At 53.5% G+C, this 23,993-nt stretch overlaps 3 protein-coding genes across 6 annotated transcripts; 2 read left to right on the plus strand and 1 right to left on the minus strand.

The window, feature by feature from the left end:
- Window positions 1-2,927: 2,927 nt before the first annotated feature.
- Window positions 2,928-9,866, plus strand: NFKBIE (NFKB inhibitor epsilon). Its single transcript, XM_032862048.1, has 6 exons — window positions 2,928-3,537; window positions 5,979-6,081; window positions 6,791-7,013; window positions 7,968-8,056; window positions 8,223-8,462; window positions 9,274-9,866. The coding sequence occupies exons 1-6, from the start codon at window positions 3,170-3,172 to the stop codon at window positions 9,337-9,339; spliced, it is 1,089 nt and encodes a 362-aa protein (XP_032717939.1). The 5' UTR covers window positions 2,928-3,169; the 3' UTR covers window positions 9,340-9,866.
- Window positions 9,867-11,056: 1,190 nt separating this feature from the next.
- Window positions 11,057-14,577, plus strand: SLC35B2 (solute carrier family 35 member B2). Of its 3 annotated transcripts, XM_032862056.1 has the most exons (4): window positions 11,057-11,202; window positions 11,741-11,934; window positions 12,125-12,279; window positions 13,035-14,577. In XM_032862056.1, the coding sequence occupies exons 1-4, from the start codon at window positions 11,192-11,194 to the stop codon at window positions 13,971-13,973; spliced, it is 1,299 nt and encodes a 432-aa protein (XP_032717947.1). In that variant the 5' UTR covers window positions 11,057-11,191; the 3' UTR covers window positions 13,974-14,577. The 3 variants fall into 3 exon arrangements, with proteins under 3 accessions (XP_032717947.1, XP_032717946.1, XP_032717948.1); XM_032862055.1 differs by lacking the exon at window positions 11,057-11,202 and having other exon boundaries at window positions 11,619-11,934; XM_032862057.1 differs by lacking the exons at window positions 11,057-11,202; window positions 12,125-12,279 and having other exon boundaries at window positions 11,853-11,934.
- Window positions 14,578-14,969: 392 nt separating this feature from the next.
- Window positions 14,970-21,140, minus strand: HSP90AB1 (heat shock protein 90 alpha family class B member 1). Of its 2 annotated transcripts, XM_032862049.1 has the most exons (12): window positions 21,013-21,140; window positions 19,391-19,537; window positions 18,894-19,100; window positions 18,623-18,782; window positions 18,347-18,480; window positions 17,931-18,239; window positions 17,099-17,264; window positions 16,560-16,750; window positions 16,294-16,441; window positions 15,898-16,166; window positions 15,315-15,648; window positions 15,078-15,193 (listed from the first exon to the last, which is right to left on the minus strand). In XM_032862049.1, exons 2-12 carry the CDS (start codon window positions 19,535-19,537, stop codon window positions 15,084-15,086), a joined length of 2,175 nt encoding a protein of 724 aa, XP_032717940.1. In that variant the 5' UTR covers window positions 21,013-21,140; the 3' UTR covers window positions 15,078-15,083. The 2 variants fall into 2 exon arrangements, with proteins under 2 accessions (XP_032717941.1, XP_032717940.1); XM_032862050.1 differs by lacking the exon at window positions 21,013-21,140 and having other exon boundaries at window positions 14,970-15,193.
- Between the last annotated feature and the right edge of the window lie 2,853 nt (window positions 21,141-23,993).

Here is a 23,993-nt window from a genome sequence, read left to right on the forward strand (position 1 = left end):
CCCCATTTAGTTGTTGTAATCTTGCTCCTGTTTCCCACTCCTTTTGGCCAACCCCAGAGCTCCCAAGAGATAAAGGACCCCTGACAACTAACCCCCGCATCTCCATTCACACACATTACTCTTCCTTGCAGCTCAGGGGAAAGAGGGGTGAAGGGAGGGGGCAAGGAAGGAGCCAGCTGACCAGCTGGTCACCATGGCAACGGGGCCTGCTTCTTGAAGAAGGAGCCTGGCTGGGGTGGGTGGAAGCTGGGAGTGGGGGCACTACAAAGGGAACCAGAAAAAAGCAGCGGAGAGAGGAGGACTGGTGGGGCAGAGGAAGCGAAGTCAGGGCCCTGACCATGCTGAGGCCCGAGTCAGAGTCCCCAAGTCATCTTTCGAAATGGCACTGCATGATCCCTCTCCCCATTCTGAAGTGTCCCCTGAAGGGCTTCCTGTCAGAATACTGGCAAGGTGCTGGAAGCCGTCAGTGACTCAATGCTGACCTCATGTGGCCAGAAAAGGGGCTGGTACACACCTGTTAAGGTTCCAAGTGAGACTCCAGACGGGATAGGTTTTTCCTTAAATTCAGCCTCTATCTGAAGGCAAGTGGGGTTCACTGCATACTCCTGCATTCTTGTGTCCTTCGGTGGGTTCAGATGCCCCAACTCCTTAGACCTTTATAAAGGAAACAAAGTTTCAGTGAAAATGTTTTTCAAAGTTTTGGATTAGGGACAGGAGAACCTGGCCCCCGTTCTTCCTAACTGTTGGATCTTGGGCAGTTCAGTTCTCCTCTCTGGGTTTCAGCTTCCCAACTTTAAGATGGGGATGTGATAATGCCTGATCTGAGCCCAAGTAGTCTGGGTCTAGAGTTCCTGGCTGTATTTTTGCTCTAGACTTTGAGGATGAGAGAGGAACATGTCAGGGGAGGAAGTTGAAAACCTCTGAAGTCACACTGACCTCAAGGGAAGGAGATGCTTCAGTTTCCTTGGGCTTTCCCCTCATGGCTTCTCACTGCCTCATGCTCAACCATATTCTCCACTCTGGTTCTCCACAGGGATGAAGAGCAGTGGGGCATCTCCTCCTGGCTGCCCACCACGATGCTTCTCTCTTGATTCATGCCTCCAAGCACACACACTGGGTACCTCTCTTCTCCCCAGTCCCTTTCCTTCCCTGCACTCCACTGGGCAGTCGACCCCGCTTTGTGCCCCCAGGGCACCCTATTCTCACTCCTGTCTTTGCGTAAGCACTCTGTATTATAATTGCTGGGAGATTTTTGAAGGCTGGGACCATGGGACATTTTTGAGTGGAGGTGGGGTTAGTGGTTGTTGGTTATTACTGTTACTGTGATACTTAGTTTTGCTTCCAGCAGAAAGACCAATGTCAGACATACAGGAAAAGCCCTATATGTATTTGTCAAACGAAGGAATAAAATGAGGTTACATGGAGGAGGGCAGTAGGAAAGCTGGTTCATAGCTGTCTGCACTCACTCCAGCTTCCTTACCCCAATGCCAGAGTTGGAAAAAGGAGATGTTCCCTTAGGGATGAGATTCTAAGGGCATTGCTGCCCCTGGGTTGATGGCACTTGAGGTAGGAGATGAATCACGGGGCACGGATTGGGGCTCACCATATGGGTGGAGTTTGCTGACAACCTCCCTAGGCCCTTTAGGCCCACGGAAAGCAGAGACAGGGAAGGAGGGAGGATGTGCTGGCATTGGGGCTGTGGCTGTGGTGGGGACCTCAGGAGAACATGGCCCAGCAAGTCTGGGGCCTCCCCATTCTGGCCCCACCATGAGGAACTAAACTTCCCTGATCACTCAGGGTAACCAGATGTCGTAACCGCCCAGAGCCAGTGTTTCATCCCTGTGAAGAATGACCATTCTGCTTTTTTAGACAACAAAAAATATGACCTGCATATCTGCATTTTTTTAAGATAACAGCTTGCCTGAGAAAACCCACTTTCAAAAAACCAAAAACAAACGAACAAAAAAACTGTCCTTGTGCCCAATTCTATGTGATCTAGGAAGTTGACTCAGGAGACCCTCTATCCAGGATCCAAAGACAGAACTGCTCCTTTAAAGACAATAGGTATCCCCTTTCTTTCCCTACCCAAACTCCTGGGCACTGATAGAGAAGGAAGCCACAGAAATTGAGAGAAATGGGTAGGAGATAGGAAGCAGTGCTCTCCTTGCAAGTTGCGTAGCCTGTGCAGATGATTAATAAATATTTCTTTAAAAGTAAATGAAAAGAGGGGCTCCTGTGTGGCTCAGTCGGTTAAGCAGCTGCTTCCCGCTCAGGTCATGATCCCAGGGTCTTGGGATCGAAACCCACCTTGGGCTTCCTGCTCAGTGGAGAGCCTGTTTCTCCCTCCCTCTGCCTGCCTCTCTTGTGTTCTGTCAAATAAATAAAATCTTTAAAAAATAGAAAAACAAATGAAAAGGGGCGCCTGGGTGGTTCAGTCGGTTAAGCGTTTACCTTCAGCTCAGGCCATTGATCCTGGGGTCCTGGAATCAACCCCCCAGGAGGGCTCCCTGCTGGGTGGGGAGCCTGGTTCTCCCCTCCCCCTGCTTGTGTATGCTCTCTCTGTCACAGAAATAAATAAAAATATTTTAAAAAACAACAACTACAAATGAATGAATGAATGGAAAAAATGAAATGGAAGAAAGGAAGGAAGAAAAGAAAATGCATGGAATTAATGAAAAAAGGAAGGGAAAATATGGATGGATGGATGGATGGATGGATGGATGGATGAATGAGTGGGTGAATGAATGAGTGAATGGGTGAATGAATGAGTAGGTGAATGAATGAGTGGGTGAATGAACGCTCGAGTGACTCAGGACCGGGTAACCCCTGACTCGAAGCCAACGCAGAGGGCGGGGTTAGGGGGATTCCGGAGGGAGGGGCCTCGGTCCGGAAGCGCCTGTCGGGGGCGGGGCCTGAGGGGCGGGGCGAGGGAGCGAGTCCGACTGGGCAGTCCAGCTACCCCGAGTAGCCGCTGCCGTGGAAGCCTCCAGAGCTCCGATCCTCGCCCGCGTTTTTCGCCGACTCCTCGGGCTCCCGCAGCCCAGGAAGGAGGCCACTCCCGGCCGGGCGCTAGCTCTGCAAGGCGGACCTGCAACCCGGAAAGGCGGCGCGGCGGAGCCCGGAGCCAGATCCTGCTCGGACCTGGCCCCCGCGGGCCGGGACCGCTGGCATGTCGGAGGCGCGGAAGGGGCCGGACGAGACAGATGAGAGCCAGTATGACTCGGGCATCGAGTCTCTGCGCTCTCTGCGCTCCCTGCCCGAGCCCACTTCGGCCCCAGCCTCTGGGCCCTCGGATGGTCACGGCCCCCAGCCCTGGACTCATCCTCCGGGAACAGCCCAGGAGCCACAGGAGAAGGAAGATACAGACGGGGAGAGAGCTGACTCCACCTATGGTTCCTCGTCGCTCACCGAGCCCTTGCCCTTGTTGGGGGGCACGGAGACCGAGAATCCAGCCCCACGCTCGCCGCTTCCCGCCGCGGGGGCTCTGAGCCCTCAGCAGCTGGAAGCCCTCACTTACATCTCCGAAGATGGAGACACGTGAGTATGGGGTCGAGGCTGAGACAGAGACCCCTTCCAATCGATGCTAACTCCTGGCCTGCCAGGATCTTCAGCAGGCCGGGAACCCAGTCTGTGAGGATCCCTCAAAACGCCCGAGCTGGAAGGGGCAGTCCCCACTCTCTCTTCCAAACTCTAGACTTCACACTCAGCCCACTTTTGAGCTCTGGCCTGACCCGGACCAGAGGCCCTGGCATCATCTCTCTGCCCTCCCTTTGGGAGGTGGGCAGAGCCGACAGAGCCCTTGCCAGACACCTGGAACCCCAGCTAGCAGCCCGGAAAGCTACTAATAACCCACCCCCTGGAAGGGAAAATTCCCCTGACCAGTCAAAGTGCCCCTTTTTTTTTTTTTTCCCCTTGCTAGGGGAGAACACATCTTTGTTTGCTCAAATCTGAGATTCCCAGCCCCCGACCTCATAGTACCCTGTCTCAAGGAACAAAAGGTGCCAGTTACAGGTTGCCAGTGGGGGTCAGGGAGCTAACGATGGGGGTACGGCCAGGGAGCAGAGCTAAGGCTAGCTCTGAGGAAGAGGGGGTGACCCAGGCTGGGGCACTCTAGCCCCAGCAGACAGACAGGCGGCTGGCTGCCCAGCTCACTTCCTTCTCTGCTGCAAAAGGGGAAGTGAGGGCTGGAGTCAGCTTTACTGACACCCTCCACCTCCTGAGCCCCCCAAGTCCTCCTCACTGTTCTGTCTGATCCCTTTACTTTACCCTTTCTCCCCACAAGGTCCAGGTGAAGTTTGGTGGGGACTGGGCTAGGGGGGCAGGCAGTTGAAATAAGAAGCATTTTGTGTGGGAGGGACTGGCCAGTTGAAGATTTGCCCCTTAGGAAGAAGAAACACTGTCAGGTGAGGGAGTGCCTGGGATTTGGGGGAGAGAAACAGAGTGGAGTGTGCCAGGGTCCCAGATCGGGGATGCTGAGATGAATGGGGGTCGGGAGGGTAGAGGAGGCCAGAGGTGTCTGTCTTGACCAGCTTTTTGGAGATGGGAGGGTCCTAATCTTGGGTGGCCTTTGACAAAGATAGCCTGTGGACCGGTGGGTGGGAGAGGAATGACCCCAGGCCTTTTTTGTAACCTGCCCAGATTACCAGCCCACAGGCCCAGAACCAAGATTTAGGGAGCTCCGTGTGGAATCCTGGACTGACCTTTGATCTAGGGATTGAAGACTTCTGATACTGCTGTCCTTTGTTAGCCTCTGGGCTGCAGCCTTAACCTAGTTAGAGACAGGTGTTGTGTCTAGACTGTGGCGGGGGGAGGGCAGAGAAGAGGAGTCAGGACTCCCCAGGAGGTTCCTAGGGAGGAGGGGGCGCTCTCTTCCCTTAGAGGTGTCTGGCCTGTGGGACTTATGGAAGTGGGATGAGGAAGTGGGAGGAGGGGAGACAGGGAGAGAGGGAGGTGGCTGCAGGAATGTGACCTAGAGAACAGGCCCTGGCCGAGGGGATTTCCAGCGCGGTTCCTCCCGCCCTCCCTCTGTCACTCTCTCTCCTGGGCCTCTCCTGCCGCCAGCCACCAAGCTTGCCTCCCTCCCGCCTGAGCAGCCCCCTCCCCAGCCCAGATGTGCCTTTACCCAAACTACCCCTCAGGGCGGTTAATGTCCCAAGGCATCTGTCCCGGCCTAGACCCTCCAGCTCTGGCTTTCATTTTCCCCACCTGATGTGGGGAAACCCCAGGACTGGAACTTCCCCTCCCAGCTGCCCCCTCCCACCTTAGCAAGAGGCTCAGACTCTTTGGCCCCCAACGGACGCACATGTTCTGCACCGCACAGACCTCCCCTTGGAAGTGTAGGCAGAGTGGGGGATGGCCTCTGGTCAGGCCCCACCGGGTCCGTGCTGTCTGAAGACTGACCCTCTTGATTCCCCTGTAAACGACAGCAGGACAGGCTGCCTCGCTGTCTCCTGCCTCCTCTTCCCAGAGCTTCTGTTTTCTCTCCCTTTAAGTGTATAACATTGAGTTGCTGGGAGTGGGAGTAACCCTGCTCCTGCCCTCTCAATCCTCCCTGTTGAGGTTGGCGGAGGTGGGGAGCTCAGCCCCGGAAACCACGTCTGTGCTATCTCGGCGGCTTTCCTTTTGGCTTCGAGCTGCAGCTGGCCTCACAGGGCCCTGGGACCAGAGGGGAGTGGGGTGCGGGCAGCCCAAACAGGAAGGACCTTGTCCCATCAGCACCCTGCCCATGCTCCCACTCTGCCGAGGCCCTCCTGAAGGCCAGAGATGGGAACTTGGAGCTCCCAGCCCCAGGATCCTGGCTTCCCACACCAACCCTCACTTCCTGGCCTAAACTCTAACTTCCTACACCCACCCTATGAGTGGCTTCTTAGAGATTGATGTGTTCTTCCTTCTAACCCCAGGACCTCAGGCCCCTAGCTCACTGTCTAGGGCCCCAAGCCCTGACACTGAACCCTGTTCTTGCTACCTCCCCCTCCCAGGCTGGTACACCTGGCGGTGATTCACGAGGCCCCAGCTGTGCTGCTCTGTTGCCTGGCTTTGCTGCCCCGGGAGGTCCTGGACATTCAGAACAACCTTTACCAGGTAGGTGAGTGGAGAGGGTGGGCTGTCCCCGGATACCTATCCCTGCCCCATTCCTAGCAGCCACATCAGGCTGCACATTCTGGAAACCATATGCGAGACACTGGGATAGAAGCTGATGATACAAACATGAGCAAGACACAGCCTCGGCCCATGAGGTGCTCGAGCATGGGCTAGGGGACTCATGTCCACACCTAACTGCAGAGCATGTGACAAGACTTATGATAGAGACACATACCAGCTCCTGTGGGATCCAGTGTCCGTGGGGAGCAGCCAGGGAATGCTTAACATGGGAGTGGCATCTGTGTGGAGCCTTAGGAGTATGGCAGGTAGAGGTTGCCTGGTACCTCTAGTCTTCCCTCCCTCCGACCTTTCCTTTTCCCCTGGCCCCTGGGGATAACAGAGGTCTCCCCAGAGGTGGAGGGGGTAGACCCTGCCCCCATCTGTCCTTTCTGCAGGGACTAAGAGGACCTGCAAGAAAAGCGGGGGCCCACTTCCCTCACCCTGCCTGCAGACCTGGGAGGGGTGTTTCTAAGAGCTGCCTGGGCAGTGACAGAGGGAAGGGTTTGGCAGCATTTCCTTGGAAAACCAGGGCCATAGCCTTTCTAAGCAGCCCTCAAAGTGTGGCAGCTGGTAATTCCTGGGTCCACCGTAGCATGTTGCCAGAGGGAGGAGCACACGCCAGTAGCCCTGGGCCCCTCTGTGCCTACAGACAGCACTCCATCTGGCTGTACACCTGGACCAGCCCGGCGCAGTTCGGGCCCTGGTCCTGAAGGGGGCTAGTCGCATGCTACAGGATCGACATGGTGACACAGCTCTGCACGTGGCTTGTCAGCGCCAGCACCTGGCCTGTGCCCGCTGCCTGCTGGAGGGGCGGCCTGAGCCAGGCCGAGGACCATTGCACTCCCTGGACCTCCAGCTGCAAAACTGGCAAGGTATGGGCGGCCTCGGGGCCCGTGGGATGAGAAGGGGGCAGGAGAGGGACTCCATTCTCAGGGACAGGATGCTTATGGCCTGTCTGTCAATGCACCTCCAGTTCCAAGCACATAGGTACTCCATACATCTTTGCTGAATGAATGAATGAATGAATGAATTCAATTGAGAATTTACTGAGAGCCTACTATGTGCAAAAGAGAGAGCTAAACCTTGCCCTCAAGCTATTTAGTTTAACAGAGATTAGATTAACTCATTAATTCACGTGTCAAAAATGTATTGAGGGCCTTCTGTGTGCCAGACATTATTCCGGAGTGATACTTAATTTGTGAACAAAGCAGAGAATGATGGAGGCCGGCAGTAAGTCTAAGCAGGGACTTCTCTAGCAGGTTAGCAAGCAGGAAGGCCTGAGGGAAAAGTAGAGCAGAGTGAGAACTAGAATGTGAGGGATGTAGGCGTGATTTTCAAAGAGGATGGCCAGGGAAACCCTCAAGGAGCAGGGACGTTTGAACAGACACTTTGAATCTAGTTCTGGCATCTGGGGAGGGGCTGGGGCCTGGGGATCCTGGAGAGCTCTGAAGATGGTGGTTTTGGGACAGGGCTTGAAGGCAGATAGAGTTTCAGAGAGGTGGGGGGTGGGGAGAGAGAGACTGCGGGCAGGGTATGCTTGTGGGGGTAGGGTGCGCGTGTATGTGGGGTGTTACTCAGCCGCCTAACCCCTGAAGCGTGAAAGTTTCAATAACATGACTTTGAAAAGGTGGAAACTTTGAGTTCCTTTCCCCTTAGACTTTTGAGGGGGTTTTTCAGGTTTGTGTTTGAACAGTCCTGTACTCAGAGGCACTGAGTGGGCAGTAAGTCCCTTGGGGCTGAGGGGCAGGGAGGTCCCTGAAAGTGAGGGAAGGTGGGGGAGAGTTGGTGGATACAGATGAGCGACCCCCAGCCTCACCCCATCCCAGGTCTGGCCTGTCTCCACATCGCCACCCTGCAGAGGAACCGGCCTCTCATGGAACTGCTGCTTCAAAACGGAGCTGACATCGACACGCAGGTGAGGGGGGCCGGTCATGACCCAGCCCTGGGCCTGCCCCACCGCCTGATCAGGCCCTGGGGCCCCTGCCCAGCCATCAGGAGGGGTGGCACTTGTCATGTGGAGCCCCAGGGCCTGGCAGGATTCCTCTTGAGGTCCCATGGCTGACAGCCTTGTTCCCCTGCAGGAGGGCACGAGTGGAAAGACCGCGCTGCATCTGGCTGTGGAGACCCAGGAGCGCGGGCTGGTGCAGTTCCTGCTCCAGGCTGGTGCACGTGTAGATGCCCGCATGCTCAACGGCTGCACCCCTCTGCACCTCGCGGCTGGTCGGGGCCTCAGCAGCATCTCATCTGCCTTGTGTGAGGCCGGCGCCGACTCCCTGCTGCGGAACGTGGAGGACGAGACTCCCCAGGACCTGGCTGAGGATGTAAGAGGCCCAGGCTAGGCTCCGTCTCCAGGAGCTCCCACACCCATAGCAGAGCCAGGAGCTGTGACAGCTGAAAGGGCCGAGGAGTTGGGATTCTGGGGTGTAATCCACATCCGTGACTCTGTCACTCACCCTCTGTGGGACTTGGAGTGAGCCTCTGCCCCCGCCCTCTTAGTTGGTCAAGACCAGGGAGCTTAAACTTGAACTGTAACAGGAGCCCTGCAGTGGATCAGTGAGGCAAGTTAGGTATAAAACAGGGTGGTGAGGCCTGGGGGCGATCAGAGGCTCTGCCCTACTTGATTTCAGCAGATAGTCTCAGAGGAGGAATGTGCGCCAAGTACTTCCAGGTCTTGGAATTTTTCAAGAGGGGTGGAACCTAGATTTCCTGTACAGTCTTTCCCATTTAAAAATGTTCAGTGTAAAAAAGGATTCGGGGTCACCCGGGTTGCTCGGTCAGTAGAGTGTGTGACTCTTGATCTCAGGGTCATGAGTTCAAGCCTCACGTTGGGCCTAGAGCTTACTTAAAAAAAAAACCAACCCAGACCCATAGGCTGTATCACCTCTGGTGTCCTTATTAGCTCTGATATACTGACATTATCTTAGAGAGTGAGGGCTTGCCTAAGGCTTCAGGGCTCTGTCTAGCCCAGAGGGGCCTCTATTTGGGGGATTAGTAGGAGGATTTGTTCCCCGATATCCTTCAGCTGTCATTTGGTGGAGAGGAAAAGGCCCAATCTGTCTCCCCAGCTCCCTTTCTCTACTGCTGCCTTTTGCCCATGGGCCCTGATCTTGCTTCTCTCCATTCTCTTCTCAGCCCTTGGCTCTTTTGCCCTTTGATGACTTGAAGATCTCTGGGAAGCCACTGCTGTGTGCTGACTGAAGCCGGGGCAGAGTCTGGGGCCCGGAGACTCCATCTTTTCCCATCTGGAAGCTGGAGCTTTAGCTGCTGCAGCTTGGGCCCAGACAACGTGCCTTCCTGGTGTCCTGAGGACTGCTGAGGCCACAGCCTGGGGCCAGCACAGTCCTGAGCTGAGAGGAGGGATCACAAGTGAGAGAAGGCCAGTCTAGAAGGAAGAGCTTCCTAGGTGGATGGAGATTCTTGAAGACTCCGAAGCCCCCGGTATCCTAGGCAAAGCCTGTTTGCCTCTAGAGAATGGCAGGGGCTCTTGTTTCTACCCACGTTGGGTCAGCCTGAAACTGCCAATCAGTAGGAAAACATGGACTCTTCCGAGTAAGGAGAGAAACTGAAATCAGCAAGCAGGACCCTGAGGGGTTCCATCTCACTGCTGTTGAGGACTCTTAAACACTGTTGTTTAAAGACTTCACACAGAAGGCCCTGAACTGAGCCTTTGGGGAAGGGGAAGTTTCAATAACATGACACTAAAACAGCAGAGACCTTTAAAAAGATCCCCCCTCCCAGAGTCATTTTGCGCACAAACGTCTGTGTGCATGCATTGGGGATATTTAGGTAGGCCTGCCTTGTGACCTTATGGTAGAGACAAAGAGAAGGAAATTGCTCCCTGAGCAGGGTAGGACCTTCATAGGTGTGTGTGTGTGTGTGTGTGTGTGTGTGTGTGTGTGTGTGTGTGTGGTGGGGGTGGGGGGGAGCTAACAGTCCTCAGGCCTCTCTGTCCATCACAAACCCTTGCCCTTTGTGTGGAAACAGAGGGATAAAGAGGAGGTGAGATGAGAAGCCCCCAACCCCCCGAGGGGGGTTGCTCATCACTGCCTTAGAGGAGCCTGGAGAGAAGGGCTGGCCTACGGGGGGTAACACAAGGGAGCTATGGCTTTGTATGTTTTTCCTTTCATTCCACACGTTTGAAGCCCTTGTTAGGTGAATATGGTCAGTATGGGTATGGGGGAATAAACCAACACAATCTCTGGCCACTTGGATCTTATAGTCTAGTGAATGAGGCAGCCATTAAAATCATAAACAGCCAAATAAATATGTAATTACAAGTTGCAGTGGATTCTGTGAAGGAAGAGTAAAGTGAGGAGAACACGCGTTGGTGGAGGGTCTTTGGGTAGTCAGGGGAGAGCTCTGAGGCCTGTCACCTCCAGGCCGGACAGAAGGGTGAGTAAGGATGTGGGGGGGAGCGTTCAAGGGAAGGCCTTCGGTGAATTAGAGGACCTGGCCAGTGGGACTCCGCAGAGGGTGAGTGAGGGGGCGAAGCAGAAGGGCCAGGTCATGCAGAGCCTCGAAGGTCATGGGTTGTTGGGGGACAGAACTGCAGCCCAGCGGAGAAAGGAAGGAGAGCTCTTCCTGTGAGAAAACGCGAAAGGGATAAAGTGAGAGAGTGCTTGGGACGCAGAAAGTCAGCGTCCCCCTCCCGAGATGGCAAGGGGGGCACCACTACCTCCTGGGTTGGTTGTGAGGGCTCAGGGCGATGGCGAAGGGGGGTGGGGGTGCGCGGCCTTGGGGGGTCCCCGCCTCCCCGCACCCCACCACGCCGCCGGGCCCCGTCCCGCCCGGGGCAGCCAGGCGCCCGGCTCCCGAGGCGCGTCTCCCTCCGGGCCACGCGGGGGCGCTGTGGCCTGCCGGCGGCCCGGGGCGCTGCGTGGTCGCGACTGGGGGCGGAGGGGCGGCAGCCGGGAGGGAGGCGGGAAGAGCAGGGTACTTCCGCTAGCCGCTAGCTCACTGGCCGCTGCTGGAGGCGGCCGCGGAAGCGGAGGGAACGCGCGGCCCGGGGACCGCATTCCCCGGCCCCCCTCCTCCCCACGCGGCCCGGACCATGGACGCCAGGTGGGGGGCTAGGGGAGCGGCGGACCTACGTGACCGAGCCCCCGGGCCACGTGACTGCCGCTGCTGGGCACGGAGGGGCCGGGTGGGGTCCCAGCTCCTGCCGGCCCGCGGGGCCCGGAGCCGGCAGGGAGAGGGGGCGCGGCGTGGACTCGTGCTCCTGGCGAGGGTCCGGGAGTGTCGGGCGGAGGAGGTGGGAACTCTGGCGCTCCGGGATTCTGGAAGGCGGGCTGGGAGGAGGGGCGCCGCCTGTGGCCGGAGCGGCAGGAGAGCGCTAGAGGGAACAGAGGGAACCTGTGTGGTCGGAGGGGCGAATCCGCCCCCGGGGAGGGAGGGAGCCCTGCCTGGCCCGCGCCGGCCTCCGCTCCCTTCCCCCCACCCCACCCCACCCCACCCCGGAGAGAGAGAGGCTCTTTGTCCGGGCTGGGCTGCAGCTGAGGGGGGCGGGGAGACTCCGGGCCCTTCTCCAGTGTAGTCCCCTCTGGAGGGCCGAGTGGATGAGGAATTGCACCCTAATCCTTAACGTCCGCTGTCCCCGCAGGTGGTGGGCAGTGGTGGTGCTGGCTGCGCTCCCCTCCCTGGGGGCAGGTGGGGAAACTCCCGAAGTCCCTCCAGAGTCATGGTCGCAGCTATGGTTCTTCCGGTTTTTGGTGAATGCTGCTGGCTATGCCAGCTTTATGGTACCCGGCTACCTGATGGTGCAATACTTCAGGCGGAAGAACTACCTGGAGACAGGTGTGTGCGGAAAGGGTGGGTTAATGTGCAGGGTCCGTTTTATGAGTGCTCACCAGCAGTCCAAATAGGGATGTGGCTTGGAAAGGGAGGGAGGGAGACCTGCAGGCCTGACAGCAGGGCAACTGGCTGCTCTGGGGAAGATGAGGTGCTGGGGAGAAGGTGAGATCTTGATCTTGTGTGCCTTTTTTAGGCAGGGGTCTCTGCTTCCCCCTGGTGAAAACTTGTGTGTTTGGCAATGAGCCCAAGTCCTCTGACGAGGTTCCTCTGGCTTCCCGGACGGAGCCGGCAGAGACCACTCCCACTTGGCAAGCCCTGAAGCTGCTCTTCTGCGCTGCGGGGCTCCAGGTAGGTAGGCAGGCGGGCTCCGCTTCTCTTCCTGGGTTGGGTCCCTGTGGACAGGGACTGCACGGAAGCAGAGTTTTCACCCTACCAGTCCCAAGGCTTTCCTGGCTAGTGTGTTATGTGGCCCCCTCCTCCCAGAGGCACACTGTGCCATCATCTTCTTAGAAGTGGTTGGAGGACATGCTGTCTTTTCCTTCTTTTCCCTTACTCTCTTTTCTGTGATGTCTTCTGTGCTCTTACTACACTTCCCCTTGTGGTGATGTGTCTCATATACTGTGAACCCACCGATCAAAGTTTGGGGAAGCCATTCAGCCTTCCCCCACTCCATGTAAGGAGGAGCGAAGAAGATGCTGAGCTCTTGGCATGTTGGAGTGGGCACCGCTAGTTCTACACATGCTGAACTAACAGGTGTCCCATCTTTTTACTCCCTGAATTGACTGAGCATAGATAGGAAGATACCTGGGATGGAGTCAGCTTTGACTTACCCTTGTGTGGGGCATGGACACAGGGTCTGGACAGGATCTGGACAATCTTAAAGCATTTGTTGTTGTGTTTCACACACACTTATTCTCTCCAAGGTGAATGCAGGCTTGGAAGGGAGAGGAAACTTCTAGTTACTGCAGAGGGACCAAAATATGTATGCTATCTTTTAAATCATTTAGACATGTGAGAAAGAGGGAGGTTGTCAAGATGCTTTTTTGTCCACCTTTTCCTTCTCTGGCTTATCTTGTCCCCTGTCCTGGTCCTTCCCCATGCAGGTGTCCTACCTGACTTGGGGAATACTGCAGGAAAGAGTGATGACCCGCAGCTATGGGGCTACTGCCACGTCGCCAGGTGAGCGCTTCACAGACTCTCAGTTCCTGGTGCTCATGAACCGAGTTCTGGCACTGATCGTGGCCGGCCTCTACTGCATCCTCTGCAAGCAGCCCCGCCACGGGGCACCCATGTACCGGTACTCCTTTGCCAGCCTGTCCAATGTGCTTAGCAGCTGGTGTCAGTATGAAGCTCTCAAGTTCGTCAGCTTCCCCACCCAGGTGCTGGCCAAGGCCTCGAAGGTGATCCCCGTCATGCTGATGGGCAAGTTGGTGTCTCGGCGCAGCTATGAACACTGGGAGTACCTGACAGCTGGCCTCATCTCCATCGGGGTCAGCATGTTTCTGCTTTCCAGTGGCCCCGAGCCCCGCAGCTCCCCAGCCACCACGCTGTCAGGCCTCATCCTGCTGGCAGGCTACATCGCCTTTGACAGCTTCACCTCGAACTGGCAGGACGCCCTGTTTGCCTATAAGATGTCTTCGGTGCAGATGATGTTTGGGGTCAACCTCTTCTCCTGCCTCTTCACGGTGGGCTCCCTGCTGGAGCAGGGGGCCCTCCTGGAGGGAACCCGCTTCATGGGGCGACACAGTGAATTTGCTGCGCATGCCCTGCTGCTCTCTGTTTGCTCCGCGTGTGGCCAGCTCTTCATCTTCTACACCATTGGGCAGTTTGGCGCTGCCATCTTCACCATCATCATGACCCTCCGTCAGGCCTTTGCCATCCTCCTCTCCTGCCTCCTCTATGGCCACACTGTCACTGTGGTGGGGGGTCTGGGGGTGGCTGTGGTCTTTGCTGCCCTCCTGCTCAGAGTCTATGCCCGGGGCCGTCTAAAGCAACGGGGAAAGAAGGCTGTGCCTGTCGAGTCTCCTGTGCAGAAAGTTTGAGAGGCCCAAGGCATGAAGTGGAACAGACCCTCTACCAATTTTCCTCTCCTACTGTAACTTCTGAGGTGGTTGGCTCGAGGGCAGAACGCAGGTTTTTTCTGTTATCACAAACCAGCTCTGCAAGTTGGGGTTGAGTCCAAGAGGCAGCCTTCCCCTTTGCCTTAAGTCACCATTCTCTAGTAGGGGTTCTTCTGAGGACCGTCTTCTGTGTGGAGGGGTGCGGAGAAGGCAGAGGCACCTGCCAAAGCCCCCACCCCTTCTAATTCCCTCAAGTTTTGCCCTGTGGGCTCCACCAACACCTCCTGTGCTTATCCCCTACCCTGAGTGGCCCACCCTTGTAGACAGCCTCCCAGAGACCTACAGTCCTTACTCTGGTGAGAAAAGCACAAGTGTTGTAGGCTCCAAGTGCTGCTTTCCCAGGAGTCTGAAAGATGGGTGCTGTGCTGGAGGAGGGGGATGGGAGAGTCCTGCCCAGTGACCCCACCATCTGTGTTAGTGGATTCCTAGGCTCTGCTCCAAGAGTCAGTTGCAGGTTTTGGTACTCCAGAAATGTAATTTTGCTCTTATAATTTTATTTTATTAAATTAAATTGCTGCAATGGACTTAAGTCCTGTGTTTTGGCTCACTGAAGTGTATGCTTTAGGATGGAGACTGAAAACTACATGGTAGTTGGAAGCTACCCTTTAGAGTCAATGTTGGGGGACTTCAAAAGTGCCTGCAGGTGACCTTAGCTTTCAATGTACCAGGAATACTTATCCTCGGAATGACAGCAGGTACAACTTGCGACGCTAAAGAAACCCAAAAGGCAGCATGAGATCCACTTTACAAGGGACAACATAACTGTATAAAACTGTATCTTCTTTATTTTGCATACTTTAATCTCGGAACAAAATAAACAGAAAAAAAAAAAAAACACAATACACATCCAAACCCCTTGTCAAATAATCAAAAGGGATAGGGCTTGAGGGCCTTCTTTCCTGCCTCAAAGAAAGAAGGAAAAAAAAAAAAACCACTAGACATCAGCAGAGGGAACCAGGTGAACAGGGCCACTCCGGGCTGCTGGGGAGTCATGGGGACACTATACAGAGAGCTCAAGGTCTGCACGTAGAACTAATCTACTTCTTCCATGCGAGAGGCATCCTCATCACCCTCAAGGGGGGGGATCTCATCAGGAACAGCAGCACTGGGTTCCTCTGCTGTCACTTCATCTTCATCAATGCCTAGAAGTAGAAAAAAAATGGCACATGAACTTTGATCCAAATACCATGAAGTTAAATTTGTCCCTGTGAGACCAGCTCCTCAGTTCCCTGTCACACTCTGGTTAACAAAGGTCTTACTCACCCAGGCCTAGCTTGATCATGCGGTAGATGCGGTTGGAGTGAGTCTGGGGATCCTCGAGTGAGAAGCCAGAAGAGAGCAGAGCTGTTTCAAACAGCAGCACCACCAGGTCCTTGACAGCCTTGTCGTTCTTGTCCGCCTCTGCCTTCTGCCGCAGCGTCTCCACAATGGGGTGGTCAGGGTTGATCTCCAGGTGCTTCTTGGCCATCATATAGCCCATTGTGGAGTTGTCCCGAAGGGCCTGGGCTTTCATGATCCGCTCCATGTTGGCCGTCCAGCCATAAGTGCTAGTCACAATGCAGCAGGGTGAAGACACTAGCCTGTTAGAGATGGTCACCTGTGGACAGTTACCAAAATCATGTTGGTTCTATTCTACAAGTTCTACTCTCTGTAGAAACTCACAAAAAGCTGCAATCTTTATCCAACATTACAGAAATACCAACCTTAAACCTGTCTGGTAAAGACAAGGAAAGCTCTAAACCAATTAGGCTCCTTAAAACTACTCCTTATTGTAGTGCCGATTCTGAGGGAAGCAGCCCTAAAAACACTTGTTTGCAAAATACACCCTAGTCCCAGAATTGTTTACCTTCTCAACCTTCTTATCCAAGATTTCTTTCATGAGTTTGCAAAGGTTCTCGAACTTGGCCTTGCTCTCCTCCATTTTCTTCTTCTCCTCTTCATCCTCAGGCAGCTCCAGGCCCTCCTTGGTAACTGAGACTAGACTCTTCCCATCAAACTCCTTGAGTTGCTGCACGCAGTACTCGTCAATAGGCTCTGTCATATACACTACCTCGAAGCCCCGCTTTCGCACTCGCTCCACAAAAGCAGAGTTGGCAACCTGCTCTTTGCTCTCACCTGTAGGGTTATTCAGAGTGCCTCAGGTCAGAGTGCTGCCTCCTGCCAGTTCCCAGGGATTCCCAAATGCCCTCCCTTCCCTCCTCACACCCCAAGAGGCTTTTATCAGATTCAGGCTCTGACGCACCGGTGATGTAATAGATGGACTTCTGGGTCTCCTTCATGCGGGACACATACTCTGAAAGAGAGGTCATCTCATCCCCAGACTGGGAGGTATGGTAACGCAGCAGCTCAGAAAGGCGGCGCCGGTTAGTAGAGTCCTCATGGATTCCAAGCTTCAAAAGTCCAAACAAAAGTTTTTTACTTATAATCTGTTACCCTCGGTGAATGAAAAATAACCCCCGGCCGTTAATTATTAAAAAAAGACTTTCGGGGGGGGGAGGGCATCTGTACCTTTAGGTTTTTAGAGAAAGCCTCATAGAATTTCTTATAGTTCTCCTTGTCTTCTGCCAGTTCAGAGAAGAGCTCAAGGCACTTCTTCACAATATTTTTGCGAATGACCTTCAAAATTTTGCTCTGCTGGAGCATTTCTCGGGAGATGTTCAGGGGCAGATCCTCAGAGTCAACCACACCACGGATGAAGTCTGCAATCAACCAGCGAGAACAGTTAAAAACAGGGCAGACACACCTGGGTGGCTGAGTCCCTAAAGTGTCTGCCTTTAGCTCCCGTCATGATCCTGGGGGTCCTGGGATTGAGCTCCTTGCTCAGTGGGGAACCTGCTTCTCCCTTCTGCCTACTCTGACAATCTTAAAAAAAAAAAAAAAAAAAAAGGATTATCTAAATTCAGTAGGACTTATTTCTCACTGCACCTTCACTCCCCATGTTATCTACAATGAAGACTTCATTTCCCCAAAAAACCAAGACCTCACTTTGAGAATGCTGAGAGGGTTCCACAGGATTATTAACTACATGAGACCAAGACCACACTCACTGAGATACTCTGGTATCAGTTCATCACAGCTATCCATGATGAACACACGGCGAACGTAGAGTTTGATGTTGTTCTTTTTCTTCTTGTTCTCAAAGAGGTCAAAAGGAGCCCGACGGGGGATGAAAAGCAATGCCCTGAATTCCAGCTGACCTTCTACAGAGAAGTGCTGAAACAAATCCAAGATAAGTCAGTAGTATATTTCAAGAAAGAAAGGTTTATCCCCGGGGCACCTGGGTGGCTCAGTGGGTTAAAGCCTCTGCCTTCGGCTCAGGTCATGATCCCAGGGTTCTGGGATCAAGCCCCACATCGGGCTCTCTGCTCAGCAGGGAGCCTGCCTTCCCCCCCTCTCTCTGCCTGCCTCTCTGCCTACTTGTGATCTCTGTCAAATAAATAAATAAAATCTTAAAAAAAAAGGAAAAAAATTAGAAAATAAATGTTTATCCCTACCATCACTTCATTAAATTATTCAGAACAAAAATCTTAACAAATGTTCCTTTAAAAAAAAAAAATCTTCCTGAAGATCAAGGATACAAGAGATGCCCTTTGGACCACTGTTGAACAAATTAAGCTTATACCCTGAATTAAGCTATGATGGCACAGCTATATAACCCTTAGATCAAGGGGAAAACAATCCCATTAAGAACCCATCATGGAGATAAAGTGAGGTCATTGGGAAGGATGTCCTTTCTTCACCCTGGAAGGGTCATCAGTAAGTGAATGCACATGGCTCCATGGCATTCAGTTTCCACCTACCAACCAGCTGGGCAAGTTCTACTTGTCTACTACCAGCCTTCTGCCTGCTCTTCTTGAGTCAACATGCAAGGGTTCTCACCTTGACTGCCAAGTGGTCTTCCCAGTCATTAGTAAGGCTCTTGTAAAACTCTCCATATTCCTCCTGAGTAATGTCATCAGGGTTTCTGGTCCAGATGGGCTTGGTCTTGTTTAGTTCTTCCTGATCAATGTATTTCTCTTTAATCTTCTTTGTTTTCTTTTTCTTGTCTTTCCCACTATCATCCTCCTCATCTGAGCCCACATCTTCAATCTTGGGCTTCTCCTCATCATCTTTATCTTCTTCCTCCTTCTCCCCTTTCTCCTCCTCTGCCTCATCATCACTGATTTCTTTCTCTCGTTCCTTCTCCAACTGAAAATACAAAAAGGTTTCACAACATGAAACACCAAGGAACCAGACTATCCCATTCTCCTAAGCAGCAGACATCACACATGTGAAGATTACTAGTCTACACTCACATAAAGGGTGATGGGGTAACCTATGAACTGCGAATGCTTCTTCACCACTTCTTTGACCCGTCTCTCCTCTAAATATTCTGTCTGGTCTTCTTTAAGATGGAGAATCACTTTGGTACCCCGGCCAATGGGCTCACCTAGAAAAAACCATTCACAATACAGCATGAAGACACAAAACTAAGTGCAGAATTGTAATAAAAAATATCTACACAGAACATGCTTAAGAGCTTTATTACAGATTTCCCCAGAACTCTAACCCAAACAAGAAAGTCAACTTACCATGGTCTGCTCGCACAGTGAAGGAGCCTCCAGCAGAAGACTCCCAGGCATACTGCTCATCATCATTGTGCTTTGTGATAACCACCACCTTCTCTGCCACCAGGTAGGCAGAATAAAAGCCAACGCCAAATTGTCCAATCATGGAGATGTCTGCACCAGCCTGCCAAAGAGTTTTAAAGTCAAACACACACACAGACACACACAAAACTATAGCAAACCAAAGAATATCCACAATAATGAATGGTGCATGTCTAGCTAAAATACCACATACCTGAAGAGCCTCCATGAATGCTTTAGTTCCGGACTTGGCAATTGTTCCCAAATTATTTATCAGATCGGCTTTGGTCATGCCAATGCCTGTGTCCACTAGAGTCAGGGTGCGTTCCTGGGGGTTGGGGATGATGTCAATTTTCAGCTCTTTACCGCTGTCCAACTTGGAAGGGTCTGTTAAGCTCTCATAGCGGATCTTGTCCAAGGCCTAAAAATACAAATTTCAATATTATGTTCCTGCTTCCTAAAGCTCATCTTCAACCAAAAAAGAACTTTTTCACTTCCAAATAGCCTCAGTTCTGATTACCACCCCAACCTCGTATTTAAGCACAATAATTAGTTACAATATTCCATCTAACCCCAGAGAGTAAAGCCAACTTTTTAAAAATCAGAATTTTTATCCCCTCCAACAGCAGCCCCATAAATTGCCAAACCACCTTTTTCCCATTCCGGGTGCTGAAAAGGAATACCACAAATGAATGTGCCCATAGCACTCACATCAGACGCATTACTGATCAACTCCCGAAGGAAAATTTCCTTGTTAGAATAGAAAGTATTGATGATGAGGGACATAAGCTGGGCAATTTCTGCCTGGAAGGCAAAAGTCTCCACCTCCTCCTCTCCATGGTGCACTTCCTCAGGCATCTAAAGTAAAAGCAGTCAAGAATTACAAAAGAACACCACGACCCCATATTTAACACTCATGTACACCCCAGTCTCAACACAGACTAGAAGAGATTTACTTCAAACTGCTTTAGGTTGACTACTAAACATATTTCTGAAAGCCTGTAAAGCCTTTTCTTCAAAGATTTCAGCCTGTATCCTTAGTAGGAACCGAAATTATAAAGAAAAATTTAAAAAGCTTAGCCCAATATACAATGCCAAGGATTGTGGAAAGATATCTTGAAGCCCAAATACTGCAAGTAGTCCATGGGACCCAAGAGCCTCAGCATCAATGGGTAGCTTGTTGGAAATGAACATCCTGGCTCCAACAAGAAAAAAAGAGCTCCAGGTATCTGAAGGAAAAAACCAGAGACTAAGGTTCTATTACATTTTTTGGTAGGAAAAAAAAAAAAAAACCCCAAGGTGATCGATTTCATGTTTAAAAAAAAAAAAAAGAAAAAAGAGTCATTCAGCATTGGCTCTCCCATGGGTTATCTCAACAAGCACCTGTGTGATTGCTGCCTCAGGGCATAGAGGAAAGATTACACCAGAGACCGGTGGATACCCGCCCAAGAAGCTACTAAGACAAAGAACCGACGAAGCAAAAGCTCCATCGTCGTGACCCCCTCAACACACATGACTACAATGTAGGGCCAAACTAAACACAACTAAGATGGTGGCCGTAGTCCGCGGGCAGACCCTCGTCACTGCCGGACATGCGTCGGCCAGGGCCACGCGAGGAGGGGGCGCCACCGCGCAGTCTCCCTTCGCCCCAGCATCCGGGCACCAGGGCGGGGCGCCGGGCTCCAGAAGCTTCCAGAACAATCTCAGCTCTCTGAGATGGGCGGGGGAGGAAAGGGCCCATGAATCTTCCAGAGCCTGCCCCCTCCTCTTCCCTCCCCCACTACCGAGACTGCGAGAAAGATCTGGAAGGAGGGAGGAAGCATCCGGGCCGGAGCCGTCCGTAAACGTCCCTCACCGCAGAACCTTGCAGAAAAGAACCAAAAACACTTGGAAAACGCTTCCCACAGGGTAGAAGGCAAAGCCAGGCCAATACCAGGCCGTGCTGAGTCACGTCCAGCGCGCACACCCACCACCCTTGGGGACTCTCCGGCGCCCCGTAGCCGCGTCCGGAAGTGGAAGGGCAAACATGGCAGCGTCCCGGGCCGGCGCGGACACCACGTGCAGCTGCCCACTAGCCCAAGCCCACTCCGCGGCCCACCTCCCCCACTGCTAGTCTTCGCCGGGATTAAGCACCACCACCCAGACACAGGTGAAAAAACAAGCCTACCTCGCCAACCCCCTCCCGCCCACCATCCAAACGAAAGGTGGAATCGTTCTATCCCAGACGCCGCTCCAAACCCACAAAATCTAGCCTTTGGGAACGAAACGAGAAACAAAAACAACTCAAAAAGAGCATTCCAGACAGAATAATCTGAAAAGAACCCCTACCTTACCTTAAAAAAGAGCTGCAAGCACTACAGACCACAGTGGGTAGGGACTGCGTCCGGCAACGACACCGCAACAAGACCGCGCGGGGGTGACTCAAGAGAGCGGCTGTGCGCCCCCAGTCGTCCTATATACGGCGAAACACAAACCAACTGCCCGCCCCCGAATCCTTCCGCCTTAAAGGAAGATGCCCCTCAGCCCCGCACCTGCCGCTGCCCGCCCACCTTGACGTCATGGTCCAAAATAGGGGAGGGGGCGGGAGCTGCAAGTCTCAGTATCTATCCACCTTAAGAGCATGCGCGAGCAATTCCTTTTTGTAGCCCCCATCTCCGCATTTCCGAGGCATTAGCCGTCTCCAAGAACTAAAGATTGGGAATGCTATATGATATAAATGGGGGGCTTAGGGGCGGGGATGCCCCTGACCTTCTATAAACCTGTGAGGCAAGCGCCTCCGAACCCGAGTCCTGGCGTGGAGGAACGTCCAAAAAGATGGAGGGCGGGGATAGAAGCGGCCAACCACTCGGACCTCGGCTCCTAGGTTCGACTTTTTTGCTACAATCTGCTGTACACATTCCTACAGCCCGATAGGGGAAGGGGTTTTCTTTAAGGACGGTGCGGGATTCGAGGTCTAAATTCAGGCAGTCCCCGGTCCCAGCCCTCCCTGGGCCAGAGGGAAAAGCCAGGGCTTTACAGCGGGGCGTGGCTCCGGCTGGGGGAAGGGTTCAGGCCTGGGCTGGCTGGGGGACTCTTTGCCTGCGCTCAGCGGAAGGAGCGACGATGGTGGTACTGCGATTACTTCCAGCAGTTTCCAGACCCGCCTTAGCGGCCCGGCCCCGCCCCTTTCCTCCAGGCCCCGCCTCTCCTTTTGCGGCCGGGGCAGTCTGTGCAGTTGCCGCGTTACCGGTATGACTCTGCCGGGGTCCCGGGAGAGGAGGAGGTGGGCTGTCCCAAACTTCTTTATTCTAGGAAGCCACGGGCGGGACCCTGCTTTCCACTTGCCTGGCCCAGCTAGCTTGGCCCAGCTAGCTTGGCACTCCCTCGGGAGTGGGACGGAGTGTAAAGGGAATGATTGACTGACCACCCCCCCCCCCCGTCCCCTATCAATCACATGGCACAGGGCTGTAGGGGCGGTTGTGCCGGCGCCGCCTTCAGAGAGCAGAGACTGCGGACGCGTTCGCCACCGAGGTGGAGAGCGGGATGGGGGGGTACCCTCCCCAACTCTTGCATTCGCCCACGTGTATAGAACACTGAGACATGCATCTCCTCTGCGTGAGCACATCGAGCCAGTTCTCAGTCTGATTTCATTTTTTTTCCGCCGTTTTCGCTCCTGCAGCTGCCAGACCAGAGGTGGGGAGGGTCTCCAGGGACCCCTGCAGAGTGGCAAGGACTCTTGGAGGTCGTTTGAAGACACTGGCCAGAGGGCAGCCCGCTGCAGGCTGCCAGAAGTCGTTCCTCGTCAGCTGTGGTGGAGGTCCCAAGCCCCCAGACCTTTAGCCTGCCAAAGGAACTGTGGGTCTCCATACCTCGCTTGGCTCTGACCCTTTTGCATGCCCTCCTGAGGGAAGGCTGTCCTTGTCTATCCAAGGCCTCATCTAGGAACCCTGTGGGACCCACAGCCCCTCCAGAAGAAAATGGCCACTTCCTGCTCTGTGACCTTGTGGATGTCCATCAGCTGCCTTCCTGGCCCACAGTGTCCTCAGCTGGAATGCTGGAGAGGGGTTCCTTCCCACCACCACCACTCCTAGTCCTTCTTCAACAGCCCTGGTGCCCCGTCTTCCTTCCTTTGTATGTTCTTTATTTATGTGTTAAATTCCACAGAATAAAGGACCCTCACTTTCCTTATCTTTGCCCTACACTCCAGACCTCATCACCCCGCTGCCACCACCCCAATTTCATTTCTCTTTACTCTTCTATTCCCCTTCCTTTTGGTGTGTGAAAAACCTGTGACTGGAAGTTAATGGGCATGGGAAGGGTGCTGTTACCAAGAATCCCCCAGGATTCTCTGTTCCTGATCAAAATCTCAAAGGAAGTGTGTCATCCCTCAACATACTCTCTTTCCCTCTGGGCAGAAGGGGTCTAGCAAATGAAAAATCTCCCAGTTCACAAAGAGCATTCATACCATTTCACTGTCCTGTGAAGTGCTGAAAGTGAGTCACCACATTGTAGGAACTGGGAAAGCAAGGCTTCGTTGAGATCAGTCAGCTCAAAGCCTTGTTATCCGAACCCTTGCTCCTTGCTCCAGAAATAGAGTGGAGATGCTGCCTCCCTCCCAGGACCCAAGTCCAGGGCAGAGCAGAAATTACTCCTGTTGATCAGTATTAGGATCTGAGAGCATTCAGGGGTCTTCTAATGGGAAAATCTCAAATCTTGCACTAGCCTAGAAAGACTGTCTTCTTTTCTGGAAGCCTTTTCCCACTCATTGACTCTCACTGAAGCCCCCACAATGAGTGCCTGGGGATGCAAAAGTGCATAAACAAGATGCAGGTTTCAGCCCACAAGGGGCTGCTGTAGGACAAGCATGAATCATAGCAATGTCGGAGAACTATCAGAGACTCCCTGTTCAGCCTAAGCCAGGGGGCAGGCTTCTGGCTAAGGCTAGCCAGCCCACGGCACAGGTCTATTCCCAGAAGACAGAAATGCATGGAAAGGCACAGCCCTCACAAAAGGACCATAGCCTAGGAGCCCCCGAGGGAGGCAGAGGCGCTGAAAAGTGACCCCGCAGGCAGGGCTCAGGTCACAGAGGGCCACAAATGCCATGTGAAGACGTCCTGACCTTAACTTAGAGTTCGGGAAGCCACTGAAGGCTATTAAAAAAGCTTAAACCCCCTAGATCTCCAGAATCCTATTTCCAGCAGCACTTGCAATGCTCACTACTGCCAAGATAGTTTGTTCCCTTTGTTCCCGACCAGGCATTAAAGACCCAGGCCAACCTTCTGTCGCTGGAGGGTAGCCAGATGAGGCAAGAACTGACAAACCACCGCCTGCAGCT

The sequence above is a fragment of the Lontra canadensis genome, unplaced genomic scaffold (assembly GCF_010015895.1).
Source record: "Lontra canadensis isolate GAN:19392208 unplaced genomic scaffold, GSC_riverotter_1.0 scaffold23, whole genome shotgun sequence".
NCBI lineage: Eukaryota > Metazoa > Chordata > Mammalia > Carnivora > Mustelidae > Lontra > Lontra canadensis.

What these genes read in the sequence shown, in the direction of transcription:
- NFKBIE (XM_032862048.1), top strand. Translation starts at nt 3,170, where the DNA reads ATGTCGGAGGCGCGGAAGGGGCCGGACGAGACAGATGAGAGCCAGTAT. An exon ending in TTCAGAACAACCTTTACCAG is followed by an intron (nt 6,082 to 6,790) that starts GTAGGTGAGTGG and finishes CTGTGCCTACAG; the next exon opens with ACAGCACTCCATCTGGCTGT. An exon ending in CCAGCTGCAAAACTGGCAAG is followed by an intron (nt 7,014 to 7,967) that starts GTATGGGCGGCC and finishes ACCCCATCCCAG; the next exon opens with GTCTGGCCTGTCTCCACATC.
- SLC35B2 (XM_032862055.1), top strand. Translation starts at nt 11,697, where the DNA reads ATGAGGAATTGCACCCTAATCCTTAACGTCCGCTGTCCCCGCAGGTGG. An exon ending in GAAGAACTACCTGGAGACAG is followed by an intron (nt 11,935 to 12,124) that starts GTGTGTGCGGAA and finishes TGCCTTTTTTAG; the next exon opens with GCAGGGGTCTCTGCTTCCCC. An exon ending in TCTGCGCTGCGGGGCTCCAG is followed by an intron (nt 12,280 to 13,034) that starts GTAGGTAGGCAG and finishes TTCCCCATGCAG; the next exon opens with GTGTCCTACCTGACTTGGGG.
- HSP90AB1 (XM_032862050.1), bottom strand. Translation starts at nt 19,537, where the DNA reads ATGCCTGAGGAAGTGCACCATGGAGAGGAGGAGGTGGAGACTTTTGCC. An exon ending in GTCCATCTATTACATCACCG is followed by an intron (nt 16,167 to 16,293) that starts GTGCGTCAGAGC and finishes ATAACCCTACAG; the next exon opens with GTGAGAGCAAAGAGCAGGTT. An exon ending in TGGATAAGAAGGTTGAGAAG is followed by an intron (nt 15,649 to 15,897) that starts GTAAACAATTCT and finishes AACTGTCCACAG; the next exon opens with GTGACCATCTCTAACAGGCT.